Here is a 21,199-nt window from a genome sequence, read left to right as displayed (position 1 = left end):
ATTTCTAATTCGCTATATCTATTGAATGTGGGAAACCATGTCGGGTGGTGGACTCTAGGACGATATTCTCCTCTGTTTCTTCCACCCCAGCCACCTCCCCTACCATGATAAGTTTCCCAACCCTCCTCCTCCAAGATTGGTGTGAAGATTGCTTGTTGTTGGATTCTGGGGTGATTGAAATTTGCTCTCCCACTGTGGTCCCACCCGCCCCCCTCTCTGGCAAACTACCCCATCTCTCAGCGTCCCTTTCGTAGTTCAATGAGGGATAGAAGAAGGAAAGGGGTAATGACTTGATGTTGCTCCCTTGGTCGTCCTGGTGCCATCCACAGATATAGGAGGCGGTCCTGGGATCTCTAAAATTAATCAGGACACAATCTCCATGGATGGTTTTCTTTGAGCTGCCTACCCATAGAACCCTTCTGACCATTAGGAACTCACTAGATATACCTTGCGGTAAAGGTTTATACATGGATAGCCAACTAACCACCTTATTCTTCAGGGAAGCTGTTGATTCCTTGAAGGTGGTTTTCAACTCAGGAACCCCTGCTAGAATTACTGTATAGGGGCTCGCCTCCTGAGGTCAGTACACAGCTCTAAACTTCTTGGTATTCCGAGGTGCCTCAACTGTTGGTGGTGTTGATTTGTGTGATTTGTGTGACTCGTTTGGAGCTTGGGTATTATCCTTAGTATGGTTGGGGTTAGTCTGGGGGGGATGCGGTAGTTGTTGGTTTGTGGGTGGATTGGGATTGTCTGCCTTGGCCTTAGGTTGATTGGTCGTGCTTGGGGGGGATTGATTTGGCCTTTTGCACCACAAGGACTACCCTATTATCCTTTTTTGAGTTTATTAGGAGATCCCTTTTATTCTTTGACTCTGTGCCCCCTCTGCCACCCCCACTGTCTGCTTTTAGACTGTCAGCTAACTGGACAGTCGATTTTTCTATGGATACTAGCCTAGCTTTCATCTTAATTAACCGTGCTTCAAGACTAAGCATGAGCGGAAAATCCGTTCCGCTCGCGAATTTTGCGGATTTTCGGTAAATTCGCAATCCGCGAACGCTCGCGAATTTACCGGAAATCCGCAAATTCGCACGCAGCGGATTTTTTTTTCTTGGTGATACAATTTTGCGGCGTGCGGTGTAAGTTCGCAATTGCGAACATGTAGGTGCAACAATCTTGCACTCGCGAAATTACAAAAATTGCAATTCTGCACAAGAAATCAACTAGCAAGCAGCATAGACCTTCTGAAATGATGATTTTTATCAGAATAACTCCTCAGGTTGACATTTGCCTGCACTTTTTTGGATTTGAGGCCTTTTGACTTTCTTTGAATCACTTTTGGATTAGAAATCAACTTTCACAAGTAAGCTTGTTTGGGGCATTACAGTTGCTGTAATGCTGTTCTGCAGAAAAACTAGTTTTGCAAAAGTGAAAGCATTCAGCAGGTTCAAAAGTTCAAACTCATCATTAGTAACCATTCCCTGCAGTGCTTCCTGACTGGGGCCCCTCCAGAGTTCAGTTGCTAGTTGCAACAATTGTATGACCCTGCTCTGACCCTCACAGCAGGCTCATAGAATAGCTACAAGTAGGCCACAAAGGTCCTGGAAAAAAAAATTGCACTGCAACAGAAAGCAAATTACAGATAAGGAAGCAGGTGCCAGACTGGAATTTGAAAACAGTGACACATTAATAAATCAACCCAAAATTAATTCATGTCAGTTGAAGCAGGGCGATGTGCTTGCTTTTTCCCCCCATAATCTACAGTGATGATGAACCAGAGGGTGGCATTGATGTACCAGAGGGTGGCATTTGTGAAACAGAGGGTGTCAGGGGTGAAACAGAGGGTGCTGGGAACCTGTGATGATGAACAAGACGTAGAAACAACATAATCGCGACCGTTGCGAGCCGACATGTAAGTTCGCAATTGCGAACTGGTACAAAACCCTCGTGAACTGGCAGAAATCCTTGCGAACACAAAAAAAAAAAATCCGCAAATTCGCGAGAATTCGCGGATTTTGCGGATTGCGAGTTCGCAAATTCGCAAAATTCGCGAACGCCAGATTCGCAAAATTTGCTCATGCTTATTCTAGACGGCTTAGTAGGGATCTCATAAGAGCACCTATGTCTGCTAGCGTAATATCCTCACTAGAGGTATCGAGGAGGTGCGTGTTGTTGGGCTCTATTGCCTCTACAAGCAATACGTCAGAAGATATTATCTCGGTTGCGTCAGTGGGCCTGTTTTTTGTACTGATTGAGCCAGGTCTATTAACCTCGGGGATGGGATTTAGCTTGGGAGTTTTTGTCTTCCTTTTCCCTTTATTTTGAAATTCTGTTTTCCTTTTAGGAATAGCTCCTTCCCTTGCCCCCTGCAATAGGTTATTAGCTATACCTTTGTCAATGATTACATCTGGAACGAGGGCTGCAGTGGTAGGTGGGATGGGGTGTGGTTAAATCGGTGGCAAGTTTAACATGCTCATGTCAACATACTCGCTGAGGTCCTTTGCAATACTAAATGAGGTCGAATTTAATGTATCTGGGTTCACAGGAGAATTGACAACACCAGATGTCTCATTATTAGGCTCAATGTCATCAATGTTTGGTGTATGATCGACTCTGTTGGCAGGGGACTTGGCATGTGCCAGAGGGCCCATGGAAGATCTCCTTGCCCAATCTAATTCTTGTGAAATACGCCTCTGTAGGACCGTGATTTCATTGATCAATTGTGAGCCGGCCTTCGCAAAATAGTTTTCCAGCGTACCTTTAGCAGCTCCCGCTGCTGCCAAGCTGCTTTTACTGCGTGTTTCTCTTGTGGTCATCCGGATGCGGAGTTTGGTCCAATCTTTGCAGGAAGGTGAGCCAGATACACAATAGAGCCAAAGCAAGGGGGGTGGCCCAGTCCCGGTCTCTCCTGTCCTCTAACGGCCTCAAACGGCCCGCCCTTTGCCCGGGCTTAGCACGGCGCACGCCCGCGCGCGTCCCGCGTTCGCGGTAGATGGTGTGCTAATATAGGAGTAGGAGGGGGCGGGAAGAGACACCAGGTGCGCTGCGTTGTTGATGCGCGGTGATCCCTGGGTCTCGCAGTCCCAGCCCCCGTCAGCATGTTGTTGTAGTTCCCAGAGTTGGCTGTAGGTTCCAAAATGCCGGCTCCGTAGTAGATCAGGAGATCGCCCAGAATCTATCGTCACAGAAAACGGCTGCGAGCGGCTCCCGCAAAGTGGGGGCCGCGAGCCGTAAATAGCCGGGAGCAGGGGGGCGGGAAGAGACCAGGTGCGCTGCGTTGTTGATGCCCGGTGATCCCTGGGTCTCACAGTCCCGGCCCCTGTCAGCGTGTTGTTGTAGTTCCCAGTGTTGGCTGTAGGTTCCAAAATGCAGGCTCCGTAGTAGATCAGGAGATTGCCCAGAGTCTATCGTCACAGAAAACGGCTGTGAGCGGCTCCCGTGAAGCGGGGGCCGCGAGCCGTAAATAGCCGGGAGCAGGGGGGCGGGAAGAGACACCAGGTGCGCTGCGTTGTTGATGCGCGGTGATCCCTGGGTCTCGCTGTCCCGGCCCCTGTCAGCGTGTTGTTGTAGTTCCCAGAGTTGGCTGTAGGTTCCAAAATGCAGGCTCCGTAGTAGATCAGGAGATTGCCCAGAGTCTATCATCAAAGAAAACGGCTGCTTCAGTAGGGATACCTATTGTGGAAACAATGGGACGATAAGGGGGGTCCTGTTGATTTTTATGTATCTTCGGGACTCCGTAAATACATGACACTTTTTTCTCTGATTTGTTTAAAAATTCATACTCTTTTTTGCTGATGACTCCTGCATTAAAGGCTCTTGTGATTACTTTGTAGATTGCCTTAATTACTCTCTCTGTAGGGTTGATTTTGATCTCTTTGTAAAAGGCGGGATCATTCAGCATTTTAAGCATTTTTGACTCATAGTTCAATGAGTCTATGAGAACTATGCCTCCTCCTTTATCACTACAATTAATAACAATGGATTTGTTATTCTTTAATTCATTGAGAGAGGTATGTTCCTCTTTCGAGATGTTGTATCTAGGCTTGGGAACAAACCGAAGGGCTTGTGCTAGTCTTTTTAAGACCACTTTTTCAAATATAGCCATTTCAGGGCCAACCTTGTTCATTATGGGGGTGAACGTGGATGGCAAAGACACTATGTTCTCTATTCTATCATCTTGATTTATCTCTTCCCTATTTAGGAAGAACTTTTTTAATCTTATCTTTCTAAAGAAAGAGTGGATGTCCTGATGTAGTTCAAAAAGATCAGCATTGGAATGAGGGACAAATGTCAAAACTTTAGTTAAAAGAGACATATCGGCGGCACCTAGATTATGTGTTGATAAGTTAAAAATGGGCATTACATCCATTGTCTTTGGTACTGTTTGCTGCGGGTCTCCAAATAGTGATGAGGTTCCTGAGGATACTGATGATTCTGATAGTGGCCTCTGGGTTGAGACTGGAACCTGACTCTTGGCGTCCGCGTCTGGCACCGCAATGTCCCAAAAAAGACTGGTGCATGTTTCTGCGTCCATTTTGGGGGTTATATGGACCTTCCTCATGGTAGTTTAGATTCCCTTCTCCGTCAGAGTCAGGGTCTGAAGAATCTGAGAATGTATTAACTTTTTGATAATTATAATTGGGTTGTACTTGGTGCTGATCTGTTTTATAAAAAGTTTCTCCAAGGTAAGGATACGTGCGTTCAAGTGTATAGAATCTCTTGTCCTTCAATATTCCATGAAGGACAAGATGTCCTTTTTAACTGTCTCTAAATGTTTATCTGCTTCTTCAATTGTGGTTGATCTTTTTATTTTCTCTTCTAATTCCTCTATTTCTTTTGATAGGGCTGAAGCTAGTTCTTTTGATGTACCTATGATCAGGATCATAAGATCGCGGGAGCACCTACTGGCTATCATACTCCATTTATGTAAAAAGGATTTAACATCTACAAAAAGGCCGGGATGTTCCTAACTCTTAAGACCATGGGGATGATACCGGCTTTTAAATAATTGAGCATGAACTCACCATGAGCCTCGATCCTGATTAATTTTATCTTTAGGTTGGAGAGTTTATCTATCTCACTATTGTTTTGGGGATTCGATGTCAGACTTTTGCTAAAAGATACAATGGTACCCACTAATGAAGCAAAGTCTTCATCAGAAAAACCAAAGGTTTGCATTTGGGCCATCTTGTAAAGAAGTCGGTAGAGTACCAGTATCTAAGAGAAAATGAGATAAGCAGAGATTAGAGAAAGAGAAACAAAAGTTAATTTATAATAAACAAAGTATGAATACAATATAAATGTGTGACACGCGGTACAGTAAATATAAAAACAAACCGGTCCCACACGGAAGCACCGTGGGTATCAATATGTAACAAACAAGGACCCCCTGATGAAGGTAGATTTCCTGGGTCAGGGCAAACAATTTATGGAAAAATAACACACCCAGGCAAAACATAAATACTGGCGAAGTTCAAGTAACAAAAAATTAATAATAGATAATCAGGCACAAAAATAGCATTTGAAAGTTTGATTTAATGATTTTTGATAAAAGGTGTCATGAGGATAATCAATGACATGAAGACAACTAAGAATAGCAATAAAAGTTCTTTCAAACAGTGTTCGATATATGCAAATTGTTATGTATACAAATATTCCCAATGATATAAAGGAAAGATGGTTTTCGTCTACGTGTTTCAACACATTGAGAGTGTCTTCCTCAGGACGCTACCATCTTGTAGCTAAAAATAGATAAAACATGTTTAAAAAAAACATTTTGTTTATACTAAAAATGTGCACATAATCAATACATTCACTTAAGCATATAAATTGAACATTGAAGCCAAAGAATTGATAATATCACATGATATACCGCTTTACAGCATTTCATTGTACTAGACAATTTGTAAGACATAGTACAGTGGCACACAACAGTATCATCTAGTTATACAAAAAATAAGCATTATACCAAAAAAGTCAAAAAGGATTCACAAAGATCAAAAAGAGAATAGAATAGAAATAAAAAACTTAGTTCGACAGCAAAGATGACTGGTTAGACTCAAACCGACAAATAATTACATGTTTTATTTTATTTTATTAGGTGGAGATTTCCTTTTCTACCTATTTAAGAATGTAACAATTATCAACGGACAATAAAGGGACAGATGCTTCATTCTAAATAGATGTAATAGGGGTTAACTATACTTATACAGCAAAAAATGGGGGGGGGTTTGGTTAGACTCAAACCGACAGATAATTACATGTTTATTCTGTTGAGTGTGAATTTTCGTTCCTACCTATATAAAGATGTACCAACTATAGGGCGATAAGAACAGAAATTGATGCCTCATTCTTAATAGATGTAATGGATGATTAGCCGTATTATGCGTAGAACAGTTGGAAAAAATGTAAATACTTACCATATATAAACTCTTAGGATGTTAAAAGAGGGAACAATGTAGAAACAAATCCAAGTGGGGTCTGTGTACCACCCCTTTTTATCTACATATGCCCGCAATAGGAAAGCCAAAAACCAACAAAATAGGTATTATGTTGGTATTGAGATTTAATGTAAGGCCTATCTCAACTGATCAAAGTAATTCGATAAAAGGGCATGTGAATTTAATTTCGTTAGGTGAGATATAGCTAAAGAAATCCATGGTTTCTTGCATGCGGTCGTGGTTTAGTCCATGTCTGCATTTAGAGAATATTTGCCAGTCCGAGTGCATGAAAGCTTATTGTTTGTGCTGACAATTTAAGATAGATGTACCTGTGATGTAGCTATTGAGCTTCGGTGTCACTTCGTAAGTCATCAAATCATGTCAGCATGGGTCGCAACAAGTCAGATTAAAAATGAGGAGAAGCTCGATGGCTGAAAAGAATCAAAGATAACACAATGTTTAATGCGTTCACTACTTAATACATTCATTTTTTAACAATGTGTGGCTAAAGTGTAGAACAAATTCGATAAGGATTGTTGTTAATATACCTCTGTTCGAGTAGTCTTACGATCCCGGATGGATAGGCACTGCATTATACAGGTGAGTGGGGCCGAGAAATGACTATTATTTAGCCAGGCGAAGACTTCAAATATCTTCAGTTGCTAAAAATAAATACATATGTGTTGTTGATATGTCTATACTTGTTAAAACAGAAATGCGTGTACTACAATCGCATCCCAAATACACACGGCGAAAAAAAATTATATCCCATTTACCTGACGTAACGTATAGAGCGGTTCATATAATAATGAACAAGGGAACTGATAAGGACGCAAAGACTCAAGTCGGATACCTGAAAGTACAAGAAAAAACGGGGAGATATTTCTAAATAGAGCTCTAAATAATATAACAAGACTCTTAATGTCAAGTTCCCAGCCAAGAGGTTGTTTAGTTGTTACCTGTGACGAACTCAGCGTAGTGATAACCGCAACGGTGTGGCGTCTACTACCTCTTGGGATAAATCGAATCTGTAACGGTGGAAATGGTTCGCTTATATATCCTGGTATCTGATAGGTGGGGGGTACGGTCTAATGAGTCCCTTAAATTTATATACCGTGACGGTTCACAGCTAGCTGTGATATTGTTGGGGTATATGTAAAAAATACAGACGGCAAGAAAAAGCACATAATATATAAATTGTGTATGTTAGGGGCCGTTAATGTAAAAACCGCACTTTCAAACGGTTTTCTGATGGAAATTACAAATGCAAAATAGTATAGAGAATGTACGCGTTCCCACGTGCTCTATGAGGTAAGGCTGCTTGGGTTAATATTGAGTTAGTATTTTCAGCTCATGTACAAGGAGAGGGGTTGATTTTTTGAAAAAAGATAAAAGATAAAGATTTTAAGTAATGGCATTTTCCCAGGGCAATTCGTTATTTAACCCATGGGTGACGGTGCCTAAGGAAAATATCCAAAAGACTCTTTTTTTCTTCCTGATTTTATCTCCACCGTTGTTATCAGGAATGTGAATTTTCTCCAGAATGCGCCATCTAATGTCTGACGGTGAATGTTTGAATTCAGAGAAATGACTGACATGGGGAGCTGTATGTTTCAATGTTTTTATTGCCGACCTATGTTCAGTAAGTCGCATTTTCATTGCTCTCGAGATCTTCCCTACATAGCCCAGATTACATGGGCATATGATTAGATACACTATGTTGCGTGTATTACATGTCCATAATTCCTTTGCCTGAATGTTAAAATGATTGAAAACAAAAGATTCTCCTGTGAGAATACTATCACAGGATTGGCAAGAGCCACATCGGGAAGTACCTCTTACATGGTTTGTTCCATCTATTGATTTTTGTATGAAAGGGGGGTTCTCGATCGATGTAGTGCATCGTGATCGAACTATTAAATCTTTCAAATTTATGTTACGGCGGTCTGCAAACAAAGGTTTTTTCTAGTTTTTTCTGTGTGTCATCCATATTCAGAAGATGCCAATTGGCATTAATGACTTGTCTGACAGTAGTTTCACCTTCATTTCACAAGTTACCATCCAAGGAGCCAGAAGGATAGTATTCCGTTCTCTCAATTCCTCAGAATAAGACGGAATTGTACGACTTTGAAAGACTATGATATACAGTCAGTTACCATGAAGGAGAAATTCTTTGGACGAGGCTATCCACATCGCCTCGTCAGGGAATCATATAAAATAGCACAGTTTTATGACCGTGATGCCTTACTCAAATCAGAAAAACAAAAAGAGGAATCCAAGCTGGTGTGCATAACAAAGCATTCTACTCTGGACTCTACTGTAAGACAAGTCATTAATGCCAATTGGCATCTTCTGAATATGGATGACACACAGAAAAAACTAGAAAAACCCATGTTTGCACACCGCCGTAACAAAAATTTGAAAGATTTAATAGTTCGATCACAATACACTACATCGATCGAGAACCCCCCTTTCATACAAAAATCAAGAGATGGAACAAACCATGTAAGAGGTACTTCCCGATGTAGCTCTTGCCAATCCTGTGATAGTATTCTCACAGAGGAATCTTTTGTTTTCAATCATTTTGACATTCAGGCCAAGGAATTATGGACATGTAATACACGCAACATAGTGTATCTAATCATATGCCCATGTAATCTGGGCTATGTGGGGGAGATCTCAAGAGCAATGAAAACGCGACTTACTGAACATAGGTCTGCAATAAAAACATCGAAACATACAGCTCCCCGAGTCAGTCGTTTCTCTGAATTCAAACATTCACCATCAGACATTAGATGGCGCATTCTGGAGAAATTTCACATTCCTAGTAACAATGGTGGAGATAAAATCAGGAAGAAAAAAGAAGTCTTTTGGATATTTTCCTTAGGCACCTTCACCCATGGGTTAAATAACGCATTGTCCTGGGAAAATGCCATTACTTAAAATCTTCATCTTTTATCTTTTTTCAAAAAATCAACCCCTCTCCTTGAACAGGAGCTGAAAATACTAACTCGATATTAACCCAAGCAGCCTTACCTCATAGAGCACGTGGGAATGCGTACATTCTCTATACTATTTTGCATTTGTAATTTCCATCAGAAAACCGTTTGAAAGTGCGGTTTTTACATTAACTGCCCCTAACATGCACATTTTATATATTACATGCTTTTTCTCGCCGTCTGTATTTTTTACATATACCCCAACAATATCACAGCTAGCTGTGAACCATCAAGGTATATCACTTTAAGGGACTCATTAGACCGTACTCCCCACCTATCAGATACCAGGATATATAAGCGAACCATTTCAACCATTACAGATTCGATTTATCCCACGAGGTAGCAGATGCCACGCTGTTGCGGTTATCACTACGCTGAGTTCGTTACAGGTAATAACTAAAAGGCCTCCTGGCTGTGCCCTTGACATTAAGAGTCTTGTTATATTATTTAGAGCTCTATTTAGAAATATCTCCCCATTTTTTCTTGTACTTTCAGGTATCCGACCTGAGTCTTTGCGTCCTTATCAGTTCCCTTACTTCATTATTATATGAACCGCTCTATACGTTACGTCAGGTAAATGGGATATCATTTTTTTCCCCGTGTGTATTTGTGATGCGATTGTAGTACACGCATTTCTGTTTTAATAAGTATAGACATATCAACAACACATATGCATTTATTTTTAGCAACTGAAGATATTTGAAGTCTTCGCCTAGCTAAATAATAGTAATTTCTTGGCCCCACTCACCTGTATAGTGCAGTGCCTATCCATCCGGGAACGTAACACTACTCGAACAGAGGTATATTAACAACAACCCTTATCGAATTCGTTCTACACTTTAGCCCCACATTGTTAAAAAATGAATGTATTAAGTAGTAACACATTAAACTAAACATTGTGCAATCTTTGATTCTTTTCAGCCATCGAGCTTCTCCTCATTTTTAATCTGACTTGTTGCGACCCATGCTGACATGATTTGTTGACTTACGAAGTGACATCGAAGCTCAATAGCTACATCACAGGTACATCTATCTTAAATTGTCAGCACAAACAATAAGCTTTCATGCACTCGGACTGGCAAATATTCTCTAAATGCAGACATGGACTAATCCACGACCGGATGCAAGAAACCATGGATTTCTTTAGCCATATCTCACCTAACGAAATTAAATTCACATGCCCTTTTATCGAATTACTTTGATCAGTTGAGATGGGCCTTACATTAAATCTCAATACCAACATAATACCTAATCTGTTGGTTTTTGGCTTTTCTATTGCAGGCATATATAGATAAAAAGGCATGGTACACAGACCCCTCTTGGATTTGTTTCTACATTGTTCCCTCTTTTAACATCCTAAGAGTTTATATATGGTAAGTATTTGCATTTTTTTCAACTGTTCAACGCATAATACGGCTAATCATCCATTACATCTATTAAGAATGAGGCATCTATTTCTGTTCTTATCGCCCTATAGTTGGTACATCTTTATATAGCTAGGAAAGAAAATTCACACTCAACAGAATAAACATGTAATTATCTGTCGGTTTGAGTCTAACCAAACCCCCCCCCCTTTTTTTGCTGTACAATTATAGGTAACCCCTATTACATCTATTTAGAATGAAGCATCTGTCCCTTTATTGTCCGTTGATAATTGTTACATTCTTAAATAGGTAGAAAGGGAAATCTCCACCTAATAAAATAAAATAAAACATGTAGTTATTTGTCGGTTTGAGTCTAACCAGTCATCTTTGCTGTCGAACTAAGTTTTTTATTTCTATTCTATTCTCTTTTTGATCTTTGTGAATCCTTTTTGACTTTTTTGGTTTAATGCTTTGTTTTTGTATAACTAGATGATACTGTTGTGTGCCACTGTACTATATCTTACAAATTGTCTAGTACAATGAAATGCTGTAAAGCGGTTTATCATGTGATATTATCAATTCTTTGGCTTCAATGTTCAAGTTATATGCTTAAGTGAATGTATTGATCATGTGCACATTTTTAGCATAAACAAAATGTTTTTTTTAAACATGTTTTAACTATTTTTAGCTACAAGATGGTAGCGTCCTGAGGAAGACACTCTCAACATGTCGAAACGCGTAGACGAAAACCATGTTTCCTTTATATCTTTGGGAATGTTTGTATACATAACAATTTGCAAATATCGGACACTGTTTGAAAGAACTTGTATTGCTATTTTTAGTTGTCTTTATGTCATTGATTATCCTCATGACACCTTTTTTCAAAAATCATTAAATCAAACTTCCATGCTATTTTTGTGCCTGATTATCTAATATTAATTTTTTGTTACTTGAACTTCGCCAGTATTTATGTTTTGCCTGGGTGTGTTATTTTTCCATAAATTGTTTGCTCTGACCCAGGAAATCTACCTTCATCAGGGGGTCCTTGTTTGTTACATAGAGATGGTGAGGTTCTGCAGGCACCTGGGTTTCTCTAGGATTTGGCACAAGGACATAATACATGACGCACCTGAACTGTTTCGGGGAGATGGGGTTCATTTGTCTCACCTGGGCATGGATCTTTACCTGCTGGAATTACGCGAGGTGTTGTCGCGGTTGTTGGGTGTTCGCTAGAGAGTCAGTGGACCTGGGTGTTTGGGGAGCGGGGGAGGAGGGGGCAGGAAAAGTAGGGAGGCGGTGTATCCACCTATCCTCCCGACTTTTCCTGGGTGGCGATGTTGTTTTGAAAGTTGACCAAGTTTGGCTGGGGTTTTGGTAGTTAGCGTTAAGTTGGAGAGTTGGTGTTCAGGAACGGGGAAAGGTTAATCAGGTTGGAGGTTTTACATTAGAGATCATTAGTTACAGTTGCAGGAAGACAGATAGGAGGTTGGGTCTTTGGGGGTTAAGAAGGTCAAAAGTTAGGGGATAAGATTGTGTATTATGGTGTAATATTTAATGTATTTGCATTTTATGTATTGTATTTTGCAGGGTGGGGTGTGTTTTTTTTCATGTGGGGATTGTAGGGGCGGGGGGAGGAAAGGCAAGGGGTCAGGTAACTCGATGTTTAGAGAGGTTTTAGTTTTGTAAGGCGAGGAGCCAGTTTTAATAAAGTTAGTGATGTGCACCTGTTTCAATAAAGCAACCTTTTACACATACAAATCGGTTGTCAGTCTGGCTTGCCCCCCTTCTCCCTACCAATACTTCCAGTTAGGGACATTTTTGGAATAGTTCCAAATTTCAGCTGAATAATGCCCTCCAGTCGGCAGACTGTTTATACATGTACTTTGTTCAATGAGCCACAGTATATTTCTTAGATCAAAACTTTTTTGACAAATTTTTGCACTCTGCATTATTTATCTTGATGAACTGCAACACACTTAGAGGGGCGCCTCTGGACTTTAGCAGCTTCCCTGCAAAAGTCTGCTTCACAGGCTCAGTGCTATTGCGAGATCCGGGAGTAGAGCGGCATCTGTCCTGCGTTGGACGAGATACCGAACCCGAGCCTACCGTGCCATCAATCAGGGTACCGGTACCCTCCCTGACTCAAGAAATGTGCCGGTACTGACCGCTAGAAAATTTGGAAGTGCCGGTACTCAGTACCGGTGAGTTCAGGCCCATTTAAAGCACTGGTTAGTACGTATTACGGGGGTACGAGATTCGAGCAGTTTAATTTTTGCGAAACCCTGATTCATCAACTGCATTCTAGTGCAGATCCATGAGCCGTGAATCGCTATCCAGCACTAATCCTGCCATCCAACTCCAGACTACCCAGAAAACGACTACCCAGGCACGTAGGGAACTCATGCAAACCGAGAGCAGTATATTAGATTCGGCAAACTTCTGTGGGCCAACATACAGCTAGCAACTGTCAAGCCCGGTGCGCGGCTGCAGAGCTCATGATGGCGGCCAGGTGCGCGGGACAAGGAGATGGAGTTCAGTAGTATCTCTGCTGCCAAGTCATGAATGGAGCCAGCGTGCTGGTTGAATGGCCTAATATGACTGGGCTGGCTCTGAACTGTTCTGCACTGCTTCTGTGCTGGCAGTCAGCCGAGATGGGGAATGCCAACGCTAGGTGACTTCAGCTGGGGCCCCCTTGCATGGAGTGAAGTGATGGCTTGCCTCTCTGTGCAGCCTGTGCTGACAGTAAACGGGCCTGGGAGGAACTGTTAATGGGCAGCGGTACTCAAGACAACTGCAGTGCTGTTGGCTCACCCTTCCTGGGCCCAGGGGCTACCACATGCATCCATACTGGGTGCCCTGTGGAGAGTGAAGGTAAGAGAGCCCTGCACCCGGCCTGCTGTGAGAGTGGGGGTTGCCCACGGCTACCAAGCACCGCCTATCTGGGGAAATCTATGTTTGAAGTGCTGCTGCCACTGCGGAAGGTCCGTCGTTTGCCGGCCGAGGACAGTCATATAACTGGTGCCCCTTTGGTTTTGAAAGCACATGATTCTTGGGCTAGATCAAGACTCAACAAGACTCTAATTCAGTAATTGAAGAATTATGGCATCCACCAACTGAGACTGATCCACTTCCTGCACTCAGGAAGGTAGAGTGCCTCACAAGCACATCACTACCCTGCAGCTGTCCCAAGGGCCATATATATGGGAGGTGGATGTGTGGACGCGGCGGGCCCCTGCTGTGCAACTAGTAGAGAACATCTAAATGCAGAGTTCCCCCAGCCACATCGGACTTGTGCAAATCCTGCTCCAACGTTTAGCCCCTGGTCGCACCTTGATCCTCGCTGGGCTGTGTTGTTCACTACTGTGCCACATGGAAATGCCTAAGGCTTTTTAAAGATGGATGCGTCTGTGGTATACCTATCCCTGAACACACATCAGAAATATTACCTATGTGTAGGGGAACGGCACAGGGCTGCCCCTTGTCCTCAGTTTTGTTCAAGCTTGTCCTAGAACCCATGGCTTGCGTGCTCTGTCAAAGCCATGCACACTCCGTGCTGCGCTTTCAGTTATGGGAAAAACATGATTTTCTAAATGTGTGACCCCAAGTCACAGCTAGCGCCCATACACTTAGATTATACTTGTTTTGAAAGTACTCCACTCTCAGCATAAACTGGGCTAAATCAGCCATCCTTCTCCAGACACCGAGCACTCACCCATATCCCCTAGATTTCCCCCTAGAATGGTGTACGGAGTCAGTCAAATATTTTGGGTTCTGGATCCATAGAGATCAAGACCTAGTGATTTGTGAGAACTATGGGAGAGCAGTGCCAAGTAGAGGAGCAGGTGGCCCGCCTCCTGGTGGTCCCAAATGCCGCTATTATTAGCAGACAGAGTGGCGATTATGAAAATGGCCGTCCCCCCGATTTCCTTAGCTCTTTACTAACCTCCTCATAGATCTGCAGCCTAAATTCTTCAAAACTGAAGATCACATATGATTATGCTAGCTTGGAAGGGGTAGCAGCTCAGTATAAGTTGGGACAGAATGATGCTTCCATACACACAGGGGGGATTTGAAGCATCAGCCTTATATCTATATCACTTATGTGCCCAGGTGCAATTCGCGAATTATTGGCATAACCACCAGCAATACACACCACATTTAGCAGTGGAAGATGAAGACGCACACCTTATTTCACTTAAAGCCATGCCCCTGACGGTGGAAGAATGGGGATTCTGTTTCACACTAATGGGAATGCTCACGCCAAATTGTAACTTGTGCATACACCCCCGTTAGGTTGCACAGATATGGGTTACGGGAGACACAAACCGCTCATGCTGTTGAGCACTGGGGACAGATGTTTGCACCTTGCATGGATACGTGGCCCAGTTGGTTACTTCTGGGTCCAGGTAGCGAATGGCCTGACGGCCATGGTGGTGAAACACGTGACTGTACCCCAGAAGTGTCTTTGTTTGACTCATCAAACAATTACAGGCCACACATCGCAGATTTGCGGCAGTGGCGTTGCTACTGGCAAAACGGAGAATAGCCATGCACTCGGGTAAAAGAGCAGCGCCTAAGCAGAAACAATGGTTGCTTGGTATAATATATTGTCAGGAGCGGCTTGAACTCTATGCCGAAGAACTGCCACCAACGTCACATACAAGAGAGATTTGGAGCCCTCTCACAACTTATTTACTGACAGCTCCAGATGTGGATTAGAGTATTGTGCACTTTGGAGAGGGCCACTGGAAAAAGGTGGGATTAGAATACTTGTATGTACAAAAACTGTGATATGATTGTTACATGCCGTAACTGATGGCATATTATTTGCATATGTTTTTCCATGCTAAAAATGTTCAAGTTTTTTTTCAACGTTCTAATGTTTGTCTTTTTGTTTCATGCTGTAAAATTGTGAAAATGTTATGATCAGTGTGTAGAAAGACAAATAGCTTGTGCTTAATTTGTAAAAGAATGAGTCCCAGTGCCTGAAGCTCTGCTCAGAAGCCAGCAGCCAGTGCAATTAAACATTAGCACACCGAATACCAAAGCTGTGTAGACGAAAATCCTCCTCTTGCCTCTTTAATTTACTACCAGACACTCCCTGCCCCTTTATCTCACTCTTGCAGGTTTCTGCTTTCTCCTTTTGTGAAGATTTTTTCAATTATCTCTTTCTCCATCTTTCTATATTTTTTCTTTTTCCGCTTTTGCTTTCTGGGAATGTCTGATATGGAAAAATAAGTATGGTACACAAAAATAAGTGCAGGTGACCCACACCAGCATCCACCAGCTCAAATTAAGCACTGCATTACATTTTAAGTCTTGTTCCGCTGCTCAGGTCTATACCCCGGTAGTGGGACTTTCTCAAAAACAGAATCTAATGCTTTGATAAAAAAAAATGAGGCAGCTGTGAAAGTGTAAGCCTGAATAGACAAAACATTGCCCCTCTGTTATCTTTGATTATGTATTCTTGTACTGCATATTTCCCTTCTAACAAATACTAATGCAAACATATCTTGAATAACCCAATTTTTAGGATAGTTCTCCATAATATGCATCTTTTATGTTTTTCAGGGAAAAGCAGAAAACCGATAAACATAGATCCATCGAGTACATGGACCAAAGAGAAGACAATTCAGAGAGGGAAGGTAAAGCCTGTTCACAATAGCTGGAACTAAACCATGCATGGCGCAGACATGCAATTCTCAGTACCAGAAAGGTTGCATATTCTTATGCGAAATCATTTTTTTGGGTGGAGCATTTGAGACCTCTTGTATATACTTTAGTATATACTTATTATATACTTATATGTGTATGTACTATGTGGGCTCTGGAGATCAGCCAGAGGACATGTCTGCCTCCGATTTGGAACTTTTTTTCTGTTTAACTCCCTCTATTTAACTGTCTTGATAGAAAATTACCAGCAGAGGTCAGTAAAATACAAGAATTGCTTCCTGCTGAGAGATTTTCTTTTTTTTTTCGGGCAACTGCGTTTATTCAACTTTCTTAAGAGAAAATGACCAGCAGAGGTCAGTAAAATACTAGAATCACTTTAGAATTCTCTAGATTCCAGTCCATACAATTTACCTTCCACTAGCACCCGTAGACAATAATAATTTATTAAAATCTTGTATTTTCAGTGATATGACCACCGAAGGCCCTGAAAGGCAATATTTCTTCCCATGTGTTCCCATACCTGGTGTGTCACACAGTTTAGTGCTTGCTTTACCTCCATGTTAAAGAACAGTAGGTGTTTCAGCACCCAACCTAATGTTCAGCATAGTTAAATACATATAAGGTCCCAAAGGCGAGACAGATTGCATTGCAAATTCTTGTAATATATAGTAGGCTAGCATGTCCCCCGTAAGTCCTCAGCCACTCTTAACATCTTTCTTGTCTTTTGTGAAGGCCTTTTCCTGCCTATCCCTTGCTCCATATGCCCACTCTCACATGCTATACCCATCGACTTCACTGTCCCACCAATTAATGATTCGTGTGTCTTTGTGTCCCTTAAAGCAATGCTTTTTTAGGTCTGACCTTTGTGATCAACTTACAAAATTAGCTTTCAAGGGTACTGCAGTGAGGGACTTTGGCTCCATCTACATGTTAGTGGGCCAGAGTACATGTTTTAATTGGGCAGACGATCTTTACTGCCATGAAAAGGAGTGCTTGTTGATTGGCCTCAGGGATTTTTTTCCTCTCCTAAGATGGCCACCATATCAAAACTATTGACACACCAGCATACAGGGGAGCCCTTCATTTCTTTGTTGAACATCGTCTTCCTCCTACGTCGATTATGCTGTCCCATTTCCCCACCCTCCATTTTCCTGGCAGTCTCGCCAATAGAAATCACTTTTTTCTTTTGCGGATATTCTACACTTCCCTCTCAGCGCTCCTCCACCTCTTTGTTTTTGCCAGGCACATATTGCTTTCACATTATGTTGATCTTTTTTTTGTCTCCCTCATATTCAAAGTTTGACTTTGTCTCACCATGTGTTATGTTAGTTGTGACTGTGGGTCTTTGATGGCATGTCAGCGCCACCTTCTTGTTTTTTCTAATTAGCACATGGGTCGTATATATACTCTGCAGTTGCAGTAGAACCAAACCTCTGTCTTGGGATTGAACGGGGCTTCGTAACTGGAAATGTTGGGGGCTGCTTTCCACACATGCAGGATTGTATGGTTAGCTTTCACATTTAAACCATTCAAGTAATGGCTGTGTGCTTGACAACCCCATACTTAATTTATAACGCCTGGAATCAGGCCAGGGTGGTAAAACGTGCCTTCAAATAGAAATAAGAAAGCATGCCGGACATATAACCTGACAAATAAATATGGAGTTCCTTCTTCAGCGGTAGAGGTAGTTTGACATCACAGTGTGGCAGGAGTGCGTGCTACTGAGGCAGCTAAAGGTGCCACTGGTTGACATGCAGGCAATGTATGCTCTACGTGGGTCAGCACAAGACATTCACCTAATTCGCTGCCTTACCAGAGGGAGAAGGGGAACACTGTTGGATTATTGTGTTAATGCATGAGTCTTCTTCCCTCTTTCTACCCTAGCTGTGTTCCCCATTGATAGTTACTGCTTTATGCTGAAAGTGCAGTAGAGTAATATACTTCATAAATGAGAGGAATTGTGTTGTTTCTTGAGAAGAGTGAAACCCGAAATAAGCCACAGCCATAATCCTTGCCATGGCATACCGCAAGAAGTCCTACAATTACCCTGTGCTTAACTCTGGTGGCTTTGGCACAATTTAGTGGCAGTGTGTAAACTATTTATGCAGCACATACAGAAAATGAAGTGAAAACTCCCACACTAATTTAGAAAAATAGTGTACATTTTAATTAATTCCTTTGCCACCAAACTGACAAAAATTAAGTAAGTGGAACCAGGGTTCTGAATTTTTAAAGATTAAAGTGAAAAATATTATTTAAAAGATCAAAGAGCCAACTACAGACATCTAGTCGTGCAAGACCAGAGAAAAGTCGAAAGTTATTGACAACTGCGATGGAGTGTGGGTTGGATACACAAATTTGATTGGGCTCATTCTCCACCTACCTTTGAACTTTTTTTTTTAAGTAAAATGTCTGAGAACGTAAAGTTCAGCAGGGCAAAGCCGCCCGTAGTGTCCGAGGAGGAGGCTTTGTCACTGAGGAGCCACTGAACAAGGTTGTTGTACAGTTTTCTTTGTTAGGATTTAGTCGAAGATCTTCAGTGGGATGAAGCTACAAGCTGCAGCTGACAAGGACTCCATGAAACTGGATACCCCTTCAGGCAGGAGCCACTGAACAGGATTTTCTGCTGCAGAGAAGAATGTAGCAGGAGCCACCCCACAGTGAGGCTGATCAGTGGTCCTCAGAGCAACTTTTGGCAGAGCATTCTTTAAGTCACACGTTTTGGATTTGAGCCATCTGATCATCTTTAGCACCACTTCCAAGGGTCCAGAACTGAACAATCACCACTTGGAGGGCCAGGACTCATTTAGGCTGGGTCCAGGTGTGGGTTCAAGATAGTTGGAGCCTTTTCTGTCCCTGCAGCTCTGCTCAGAGGCAAGCAAACTAGACCTTGGAGTCACTCTGGAAGTCTTGGGTTCAAGAAAGAAGGCAGGTCTCAAGCTGCAGGGAAGTCTTCTGAGGGTGCAGGGTGGTTTGAGGCACAGGGCAGTCCTCTGGGTGCAACAGGGCAGTCCTCTGAATTACATAGCAGGCCACAGGTAGCATACCAATCCTCTTAGAGTCCTTCCCAGGTCCAGAAGTCAAATGAAGGGTCGGGCTGAGAGTCCTAGTTTTACACCTGTTGCCAGCTTTGATGTGAAAGAAACTTTTACACATTTCCCACCACAGAAGTGTCTGAATTTTTCTTCCTCCCTGCTCTAGACCCAAGCCTTTGGCACTCACAATAGGCTAGTGTAAAGTTCTTTGTGTATGAGCTGAGACAATGTATTTGAAGTACAAGCGGGGATGTGCACAGTTCCACCCCATCCTGCTTCAATCGCCCATCCTGCCAACCCCCACCCCTTTATTGAGTGACTATTTTGGAGGGATTACACAAAGACCAATTGTCAACTGAGCCTAGTCATGTGATCCAGAAATCAGTCTGAGGGTACCAAATAGTTAGGTCAAGAAAATGGCAACTTTCTTAAAGTGGCATTTTCAGAATTGTGACTTAAAATCAGACTTTATCTTTAAAGGCTATTTCAAAGTACAATTCCTAAGACAACAAACATGGCATTTTACTTACTCCCAAACAACGGTTATCTCTTATTAAAAGTAAGAAGGTAACCCAATGTTTTCCTTAGGGATAGGCATGCCTCAAAGAAGTGGAAAGTGAATTTGTAATGTTTTCACTACCAGGACATGAACACTTAAGAGTGCATGTCTAAACCTTTAAATTCATTTTGTCAAGTGAAATTGACAGTTTAAAACTAGATACAGGCTGCAATGGCAGACCTGAGACATGTTTAAAGAGGCTACTTACGTGCTGCTGGCCCACTAGTAGCATTTAATTCACAGGCCCTAGGTACATGTAGTATCACTTTATTAGGGACTTATAACTAAATTAAAAGAGCCTGGTTTGCTCTTTCTAAAGCCAGTGGAAAAAAATGTCTAAAACAATACATCTAATATTTTTTAGCATGTTAGCCCTAGTATGGTAAACACCAAGACCTATAGAATTGCAAAAGGTCAAGTGCAAGAATATTGTTAATAGTGGTAAAATAAGGAGGCTTCGTGGGAGTACTGTTTTTTAACCGATAAAAAAACAGTTGGCGACAAAAGGAACGTGGAGTCGCTAATCTCCTCCTATAGGTTGAAACAGCCCCAACCGTACGCCCTGTGGAATTTACCACATGGCATACGTAGGTTCTGGTTTTTATTACGATATGACTTAATCCCTCTTAATGTGCTGTTGTCCAAATGGCATGGCACCTCGCCGTTGTGCAATTTATGTAAATTGAATAACCAGGACTGTATGCATGTACTTTTGATTTGTCCTATGTTACGTAGCTTGCGCAACCGATGGCTTAAAGTAATCTGTCTACGCCTCAGCATTGTCACTTTTCAAGATTTTCTTCATGCACTTTATTGCCCACCAAATGAAATGTTTTGTGCCTATGTTTTTAACTTTTTTAAAGGATTTTTAGCTATTTATTAATCTTCTGGAAGGTGGTCCCGGCCTGGCCTTGTGGGACTGATGGTTTGCAGTGCACCTATCACGGTTCGAATAGTATGTTTTTATAACTCTTGTATTTTTGATGATTGTGTTGTTTTGTATGTACATGTTTATGTGGCCCTCTTTTGAGAGCCAAAACATAATAAATAAATTTGAATTTGAATTTGGTAAAATACATTTTAATCATCTGGCTACCAGTATTACAGAATCAATTTCAACAGAATGACAAGA

The 21,199-nt window shown here is 41.9% G+C and overlaps 1 protein-coding gene across 1 annotated transcript in view; it reads left to right on the top strand.

The window, feature by feature from the left end:
* The window catches only part of HEPACAM (hepatic and glial cell adhesion molecule), a 1,458,998-nt gene that overhangs the window by 884,524 nt on the left and 553,275 nt on the right, over positions 1-21,199 (top strand). The window contains exon 5 of the mRNA XM_086958859.1: positions 16,372-16,445. Within this exon, the coding sequence (XP_086814985.1) occupies positions 16,372-16,445 (74 nt within the window). The remainder of the gene's footprint in view (positions 1-16,371; positions 16,446-21,199) is intronic.

The sequence above is a fragment of the Lissotriton vulgaris genome, chromosome 2_1 (assembly GCF_964263255.1).
Source record: "Lissotriton vulgaris chromosome 2_1, aLisVul1.2, whole genome shotgun sequence".
Taxonomy (NCBI): domain Eukaryota; kingdom Metazoa; phylum Chordata; class Amphibia; order Caudata; family Salamandridae; genus Lissotriton; species Lissotriton vulgaris.
The sequence above is the reverse complement of the archived record's forward strand: the minus strand, read 5'-3'. Positions and strand labels throughout refer to the sequence as shown.